Consider the following 9,146-nt stretch of genomic DNA (forward strand, 5'->3'; position numbering starts at 1 on the left):
ACACGTGCGGGGGTGAAATAAGTGCCTAGAGGTGACGCGAGTCACCAGGAGGTGAAGAGTGACTGGGTTGCGTGATCTTAAAACACATTCTCAAGAGAGACGCGGAAGGCAGCTATTGCAACAAAAGGGGAAGCGTTGGTCGAAGCTAGCAGCCTGGCGACGTAGCATTGCGGCACAGCTCAGGTGTTGTGGAGACACGCACAAGGGAGTTGATGGGGTTAGCACTTGTTCCAGCACTCATCTCAGAGGTAGAGAGCAGCAACATTTTGAAGTTAAGCAATGCGCGGCCCGTTTGAATCCATTAAGTTGCAGCAAGTTCCGCGTCGGCGCTAAGCGGCGCTAAGCAGCGTTGGTCGATTGGTAACTTGACGTAGCTGGCGCTAACCTTCAGTGATTGCGATGCAGCATGGCATAGGCTAATGAGAGTACAACACCGAATTTGAATAACATGATAAGCTACCCGTTGAAGGATTATGGCTCGTAACCGCTGACCTACCTTTAGCTTTTCTCCCCGGGGTTAACAATTCCTACTTAAGTACTTCTTCAGTCCTCCTTTACGTGGTAACCTTTAACATAGAGTATTGCAATAGGCTCGCCAATGGGCCTGTTGTCGCCTTCTCTAGGAGACACACATTTCGTGAACTGTGCAAAAAGCCAGTGCCAGCCACAGCCAGTCGTCGCGCCTAATGAGAATGCATCTCTATCCAACAGAATCGGTTCTCCTGTCAGAGTTGGGGTCTGCTGTAGTGCTGTTTTGGGTACGCTGTGGTGTGCATTCCCGCTCAGGTGTCTTCGGGAACCCTAGATAGCTGTACCGAACGAGCGGTAACCGGAGTCTTAGGACAGGTGGCAAATTCGACCATTCTAGAGCCGGTTCAGAGGATTGAGATCCAGAACTTGCTAGGCATATAGCGAGCCTGAGACGTGAACGAACTAAACCATGCGCAGATGAGGCACTTCGTAGGAGACTCCAACAGCGTAATCCTGCACCTAAAGCAACAGACATGTAGCGACAAGAAGAGGAAGGAGGCTGCAATAAATACAATCCAATAGCACTTCATAGTCTGACCGGTATGATTCCGGAAAATCAGCCGCGCAACCCCGAGCCTCGAGTTGCCTAACCAATCCAACATGTGCGGCAAGCCCTCCAGACCACCTTCCTTTTCGGGATAGAGATCTTCCAGAAGCTACCCACCACGTCTGTTGCATTGTACCTAATAGCTTTAGCAGTTCGTCTCGGGTCGCAAAGTAGAGGTGGGCTTTCGTCACAAGGCGAATCCCGATCTTACGTGAGCCTCCACACACGCACCACGAAGCGAAGATGGGTGTTTGGTAGACTAGACGTATCCTGCTCCATCTGATATGTGAGGTTCTTGCGTCAGGCAACCGTCTAAACATACAATATCCATCATGTCCTCTCTCAAACAGCGCCCCGCTGACCCTACGACAAGTGCACTCCACGTGCGAGTCTGGAGCGACCCCGCACACAAGCTTTGTGCAAGCTTTCTTCGATGCGTCGAAGCGTTCGCTAGCGACTTCTTATCAGAAACAAGTGGCCCGAATATCAGCTAGCGTGCCTGTAGCGTACGTTAGCGCCTAATGTGGCTGAGCGGTTCATTGATAACGTGTTGGGGTTTGAGCGATATTTGGGCGTTACGCGATTGCGCAAGTAGATACGTCGCAGGCTAAGATAGGCACAGAAGGTCCGACATTGGTACTCTTCCAGACCTGCTGATATTCGTTCCCCTGACTCTACCCTGGGATCCCAGCAGGTGGTCCGCCACGCGAACGCGCTTGAAGCCAAAGTATGGTGTGCAGTAAAGAGACGCCAGAAGCACTGTTTCATTCCTGCTTGGAAGCGACATCGCCATCCAGGCCACCCAAGGCATTGGAACATAACTTCACAACCACTCACGGAGGCCCCGGATCCGTCAGTCTACCATTGTGTTGCATGACAACATGGGGCGTAACCCTAGACTTACGAGGGTGCATGTACTATACCAATTAAGTGCTGAACGCCGTGCGAGAGGGCCTGACATAGTGATTTGTGGGCGAAGATAGGCTCAGTCCCTGTGCGCGAATGCAGCCACCAAATGCCCGCCACTGATTGTCTAGCCGCGAGCTCTCTTCTCGAGTATATTACCGCGTCTCGCGCACACCTCGCATCTTTCACTTGTGCCCTACATCTTGGCCTCCTTTCTTTGATCGCCGCTCGACGTTCCAATCGTCTGCGATTTTTGACGTATTCACTCCGTCTGAGTGTCACAAGGTCCTCGCCGGTTCTTATCACGTTTTCGCCACCATGAGTCTCGCGCACGAGACGGAAAAGAATCACTATGGCGATCCGCCTCCAGCGCATTACTCCCTGGGGGATCACACCAAAGGAAATCAGCTCAGTGCCAATGACGAGGATGTCGCTATTGTCATTTCTGATCAAAATGAGCTCAGGAAGGACTTGAAGGGTCGTCATATGCAAATGATCGCCATGTCAGTCTCTGCGAACACTCCTTGACGGAGTAACTATGCTTTACTGCGACTAACACGCTTTATAGTGGTGGTGCCATTGGCTCCGGTCTATTCATTGGTTCCGCCTCATCCTTCGTCACTGGTGGACCAGCCTCTGTTATCATCGGATTTACCCTCATCGGCATTATGATGTACTTGATGATGCAGGCATTGGCTGAACTCGCAGTCATGTATCCAATCAACGGAGCCTTCACCATGTACATCTGTCGATTCATCGATCCATCCTGGGGCTTTGCCTGTGGATGGCAGTACGCTATCAGCTGGCTCACTGTCCTGCCTTTTGAAATCTCCGCTGCTTGCAACATCATCCACTACTGGTCAGGATCGCAGGGAATCAACAACGCTGCGTGGATCACACCACTTCTCGTGGCTTTGATCGCCATTCAATTTTTCGGCGTCAAGGGGTATGGCGAGGTGAGTCCGCTGCTCTGCAGCCTCCTCCACTATGAGACAACCAGAATAACATTTCTGAACAGGTCGAATTCGTACTATCCATCATAAAGGTTGCAGCTTGTGTAGGATTCATGATTCTGGGCATTATTATTGATACCGGAGGTGTGCCAACCGACGACAGAGGTTATATTGGCAACAAGTACTAGTACGTCCTCCATAGTCGGATCGCAGAGTTGTCTACTGACCATTTCTAGCAACATTCCTGGTGTGACCTCCGCAGGATTCCGTAACGGTTTTCACGGATTCTGCGGTGTTTTCGTTAATGCAGCCTTCGCATACACTGGCACCGAGCTTACTGGCTTAGCAGCAGCTGAGACGGATAACCCAAGGAAGGAGATTCCCAAGGCCGCGAAGCAAGTCATCTATCGAATCATCCTCTTCTATGTTGTTAACCTTGCTCTGGTCGGCCTGGTTGTGCCGGTCAACAACGAGGCACTGAACGGTAGCGCTGGCGCCAGTTCGCTTCATTCACCTTTCGTGATCGCTATCCAGCTCGCCGGAATTAAGGTTCTTCCATCCATCTTCAATGCCGTCATTCTCATTGCAGTCATGAGCGTTGCCAATGCTTGTACCTTTGGCTCCACACGCACAATGCAGGCTCTTGCGGCGAACGGTGAGTGTCCTGCATCATACCATACTAGTTCCTCACTGATAATAATCGTTATCTAGGTATGGGTCCGAAAGCCACTGCCTACATTGACAAGAAGGGCCGTCCAGTTGTTGTGGTAGCTATTCAGCTTCTGTTCGGACTGTTGGCATACATCAATCTCGCCCCCAACGGTGGAGATATTTTCACTTGGTTGCTATCTTTATCTGGCATCACAGTGCTTTTTGTCTTCGGCAGCATTGCTATTGCACATATCCGTTTCCGCAGAGCTTGGTGAGTTCCATGCAGCAGTATGCAAAGTCTCTATAGACACTAATGTTCCTTTAGGGCCTACAAAGGGCACACCCTGGATGAGATTCCATACAGAGCCTCGTTCGGTGTTTGGGGCTCTTGGGTATGCTTCTTCATTTGTGCCATTGCGCTCATCGCCCAATTCTACGTTGCGCTCTGGCCAGTCGGTGGTGAGGCTCTCAGCGCAGAGGGCTTTTTCGAACTCTACATGGCGGCACCTTTTCTCGTTTTCTTGTACTCGATTTGGAAGGTGTACAGCTGGTTCAAGTTTCCTTCACACCGCCCATTGTGGATCAGAACTAAGGACATTGACATCTATACTGGTATGAGGCAGGGACAGAGAGAGATGATCAGTGGTGAAGGTGTATCCGAAGAGCGGAGGCGCGCGAGCATTCAGGAGATGAATGACGAGCAGAAGAAGAAGGGTGTCAAGGCCCGCGTTATGGCGGCTGTTCGTACAGTATTTTAGTGGTGGATTTGCCTTGCTGGTAAGCGCGTCCACAGAAATGAAAAGTTCTCAAGGGTGCAAGAGTATGGCAGATTCTGAACTCAAACAATCGTAGACATTGAAACGCGATCTATCTCTCCAACCACCAAATCCAATGAACTCCCCAGGCTGACGCCTCATGAAAATAAGAAGAATGGTCGAGAACGCAACGCGAAGGCGAACACGTGCATGCAGATACTGATACTCATCGCAAACTCATACGAAGCGCATAAGGTCTTCTGCTAATTCGAGGGGCGCGTTTGGCCTTCTATAAACAGCTGTAGAAGGGTTTCCATTCCTTGGAAAGTCCGTCTGAATGAATCTATCGTGTCAGTTTGGTTGACATGCCTCTCTACGAGAGAAGCTGCCTACACCTATGAGCTGATCACTCTGTGCTCTATTTTACTAGTAATTAGTTTTGAACCTTGATAGCCCGCTTTAACGAAGAAAGCTGTCTCCTAATGGTCATGTGCGTGGTCATTCCTTTAACTTGACCTTGGCCCTGTCAAACGAGCAATGTAAGGTAAAGCCTGATGTGTCTGATTGAAGGTGCTTCAGGCAATGTTAGCTCTTCTGGACACCGGCTGCCCAGCGCGTGTCTAGGAACCTATAGGAAACTATTGAGGTGTCAGACGATGTTCGTAGTACTCTTCGCAAGCGTAACATACTCGCATTACTGTCCAATAGACATGCGATAGGCTTACAAGGCTAAACGAGATCATTGTAGCCTCTGCATGGTTGTGGGTGGGCGGGTTGAAATGATGTATCGTTCGACTGCGCAACAGCCAGTAGGTCAGTGATATCCACTATAAATTTTATTCTTTGCACTTCATTACAATAGAATAGCGAAAGAGATGCGAATGCCCGGTTGCGCAGATGTTCTTGTTATACTCTAGTAACCGGGAAACAGGATCGCGCATGATGGCGCATCGGCTGCGCCATGGTCTGGCAGGGGTGGAGTCGGGCGTCTATCAAGTACTGTCGGGGGCCGACACGTGGAGCCGTTAGTACAGAAGTCTGTACGTGCTAACTACCCCATTCGCCTAACCCGGGGTGCTACAAACTGGAGAAATATGGGGTTTTACGCCGACGGGACAAGAGACGGTTGGTTCTCTTGTCTCAGCTGTTACCTGTCGCTGCACCGTAAATGGATCATTTACAAGCTCCCGAGGTCGTGTTTCGGCATCTGGTGTTCGACGAATGACCTCGGCCCCAACCACTGTGCCACACGCGACCATTAACCAAGATTATGCAAATCTCGGAACTGTCCAGGTCATCTATTATTATGATTTGCCCAGCCTTTCCCTCAATCTCACACGCGCGCTTCGCTCTGCTCGCCTTACCCAAGTGACCACAATACTATGGCGCGGGTGTTGGAAACTGTGTCCTACTCCTTGTTTACTTTTTCCCTTTTCGGGCCTTTTTTTTGGATACAGTCTTCTGTGCTGAGAACGAACATACCGCCTGGAAAGAGGGAAAGCATAATCTTCCGAACCTACGCGAGCGTGCGCAAGAACAGAGCGCTCCGCGATCGCTTTCTACTCATGAAACCGAACTGTGGATGATGGTAGGAACTTTTAGACTATTTCGACATGCTGGAAAGCTATGGAAAAAGTGAGTTCCACCTATCGACTGCCGCGTTAGCAAAGCCGGTCGCGCCAGTGCGCGTTGCAGAAGGCCTGGTTCGGAATCACAACGCGGCAGAAACAATAGTCTGACAGCCAAGTATCGATAGCTGTATATATCAATTAAGATCACTACGCCTCACTACCAAGAAATATCGCCTTGACAGCTGTTGTACGCAGATGTATAGCCTCAATTTGATCGTTGTGTTGGTGTTCGGAGTGGGCATCCCGCCATCCCGGTACCACGCCGCAACCTCGGTACGGGCTAGCGTAAGCTTCGACCTGACAAGCTGCCATCTCACCAATCTTGTCCGCGCTTGACTACAATGGCTTAACACACCCTCATGGGAGGTCCGATACACTCCACAACACAAGTCCACATTCGCGCCAGGATAAACAGTCCATGGATGGCTTGATCTTTGACGCCAAGGGAGACTTTTGCCGAGCTCGGGAGTTTCGCGTCAGTCAACACTACTTCCTTCGTCGCCACGATAACACGCTTCACTACTCCAAACTCATCTGTGGTGTGGTCCAGAACACCTTCGCCTGTTGATCATGACCCTTTCACAGGAACAGCTTCTCGACCCGCATCGAGCGATCATGCATCTCTCATGCGCTCTTGAGTCGGGTAAGCTCCTACGTCCTGCCTTGGCATCGCTCGACCGGGGCGGGATTCCGGGGTCATGTCCGGTTCAATACTTCTAGAAGGGTTGGTGGCTGAGCCGCACGCCGTATCCAACCAATGAGACGAGTAGCCCTCGATCAGACCTGGCAAGACATTTAGCCTAATAGTGGTAATATCTACCCCGACCTTTGTGATCTCCTCTTGTGCGGCCCGCAATATGGACTCGCATGGATATACAGCCTAGCATATAAGAACTCCCCTGCCCAGATGAGCTCCAATTCTTCCCCAGTATTCACTCCACCTCCGCCTTGCAATCGTCGTTGGCCGCTGGAACAGCTGGTCAATACTATCCGCAATGAGTCCCCATTTCAAGCGTCCCAACCAGGCCAATGTGGTCGAGGCACAGGAAGCTGCGCCTGAGCTTCCACCAGTGTCATGGAGCAAGTCACCCAACATGCGCAAGCTTTACTTCTACTGCATGATTCTTTGCGTCTGTTCGGCCACCACCGGTTACGATGGGTGAGTTCTGGGTCCTACAAACAGAGAAAGTCCAGTAACTAACTGTGCGAAGATCTCTCATGAACACTTCTCAGCTTCTTGACTCCTGGAAGACCACGATGGACAACCCTTCAGAGGACACTTTGGGTCGTCTCAGCGCCATGTACTCAATCGGCTCCATCGTTTCCCTCCCCGTGGTACCTTTCCTCAGCGACAGATATGGGCGCAAAACCCCCATCACTATTGGTTGCATCATTATGGTTATTGCCGCCGCCATTCAGGCTGCCTCTATGAGCCGCCCGCAATATGAGGGAGGCCGTTTCTTCATGGGTTTCGGCAACTCCATGGCTCAACTCTCTTGCCCTATGCTTATCACTGAAATTGCGCATCCTCAGCACCGTGCCAGGATTACCACCGTGTACAACTGCTTGTGGAATCTTGGTGCCCTGATCTGTGGTTGGTTGGCTTTCGGTACACAGCACATCCCCAACACCTGGTCTTGGAGAATCCCGACTCTCATCCAAGGCATTTTCTCTATCATCCAGCTCGTGTTCATCTGGTGGATTCCTGAGTAAGCTTCTTCCATATTACAAACTGTCTTTCGCAATTGGCTAACTTTGATTTCCAGGTCCCCACGTTGGCTGTTGTCCAAGGACAGGAACGACGAGGCGCTCCGCATGCTCTCTCACTACCACGCCGACGGCAACGATAGCGACTCCACTGTCATGTTCGAGTATGCTGAAATGAAGGAGACTATCCGCATCGAATTCTTGCACAAGAAGAACTCGTCATACATGGACTTTATTAAGACTGCAGGCAACCGCAAGCGGCTCTTGATGATCATCTCCCTCGGTCTCTTCTCTCAGTGGTCTGGCAATGCCCTTGTTAGCTACTACGCTGGTATTATCTACGAAGGTGCCGGTATCACTCGCCAGACCGACAAATTGGGTTTGGACGCTGGAAACAAGGTTCTCTCCTTGTTCGTCTCCATCTCATGCGCTTTGTTGGTCGACCGTGTTGGTAGACGCCCGCTTTTCCTCGCTGCGTAAGTTTGCACATCCGCTTCATTCGACACATTAACTAATTTACAATAGCACCGGTGGTATGCTCTTGTTCTTGATTTGCGCTACCATCACTGGTGAGCAATATGCCGAGAAAGGTACCCTTGCAATTGGCTATGTCAACATTGTCTTTGTCTGGCTGCATGGTGTCGCTTACTCCCTGGCTTGGTCTGGTCTCCTGGTTGCCTACACCGTCGAGATTCTGCCCTACAAGCTCCGTGCCAAGGGTGTGTTCATCATGAACATTTCCGTTCAAGTCGCCCTCACAATCAACAACTACGTGAACCCTATTCCCATCTCCGAGGGTGGCGGCTGGTACAAACAGAACTGGAAGCTGTTCGCCTGCTATGCTGGCTGGGTTTTCCTCGAGTTGATCTGGGTCTACTACTTCTACGTCGAGACTCGGTACGTCACTTTTTGTCCTCGCCTATATGAATCAAGGCTAACCTTCCCTGCAGTGGCCCCACTCTCGAGGAGATCGCTCGTATCTTCGATGGCGATAACGCAGAGGTTGCTGACATTGATATTGATGGCAAGGGTATCAGCAACCGCAATGACAGCATCAAGGAGGCTCATGTGCAAATCGAGAAGGCATAGGCGACTCCGCCACTATTTGTCAGCCACGTCGTTTTGGGCTATATAGCATTGTAGCATGTGTGCGATTTAGTGTTAGAGCCTATGGCGTTAGCCAGAGAAATAAGAACTTATTAGCACCGAACCAGATACCCATTACCGAACCATCGTTGCAGTAGAGTGTGAATGCTACTTCCTCTTCGACTTGATGACTCGCCGTGAGCAAGGAACTACATCCGCATATTCAGGCAAGATTATGGCCCATGGCGAGGTACTATACCTAACTGCATCAAACCCACTTAGTATCCGGGAACAGGACGAAGTTCATGGAGAGAAGTTGCCCGAGATACAACGCCGAAGCGAAGTAAGAGAGGTCAGAGACGAAAGTCTTGCTAGGAAT

The 9,146-nt window shown here is 50.7% G+C and overlaps 2 protein-coding genes across 2 annotated transcripts; both read left to right on the forward strand.

The window, feature by feature from the left end:
* Positions 1-2,302: 2,302 nt before the first annotated feature.
* Positions 2,303-4,346, forward strand: J4E82_008085 (uncharacterized protein; the record flags this gene model as incomplete). Its single annotated transcript, XM_051734324.1, has 6 exons — positions 2,303-2,487; positions 2,553-2,940; positions 3,003-3,124; positions 3,174-3,592; positions 3,649-3,859; positions 3,914-4,346. The coding sequence occupies 6 exons, from the start codon at positions 2,303-2,305 to the stop codon at positions 4,344-4,346; spliced, it is 1,758 nt and encodes a 585-aa protein (XP_051585918.1).
* A 2,623-nt stretch (positions 4,347-6,969) lies between these two features.
* J4E82_008086 (uncharacterized protein) lies at positions 6,970-8,770 on the forward strand (the record flags this gene model as incomplete). The annotated part of the gene is made up of 5 exons (XM_051734325.1): positions 6,970-7,133; positions 7,186-7,683; positions 7,741-8,157; positions 8,207-8,578; positions 8,632-8,770. The coding sequence occupies 5 exons, from the start codon at positions 6,970-6,972 to the stop codon at positions 8,768-8,770; spliced, it is 1,590 nt and encodes a 529-aa protein (XP_051585919.1).
* Between the last annotated feature and the right edge of the window lie 376 nt (positions 8,771-9,146).

Source organism: Alternaria postmessia, assembly GCF_024291825.1.
Source record: "Alternaria postmessia strain BMP 2775 chromosome Unknown scaffold_61, whole genome shotgun sequence".
In the NCBI taxonomy this organism is placed as follows: Eukaryota; Fungi; Ascomycota; class Dothideomycetes; order Pleosporales; family Pleosporaceae; genus Alternaria; species Alternaria postmessia.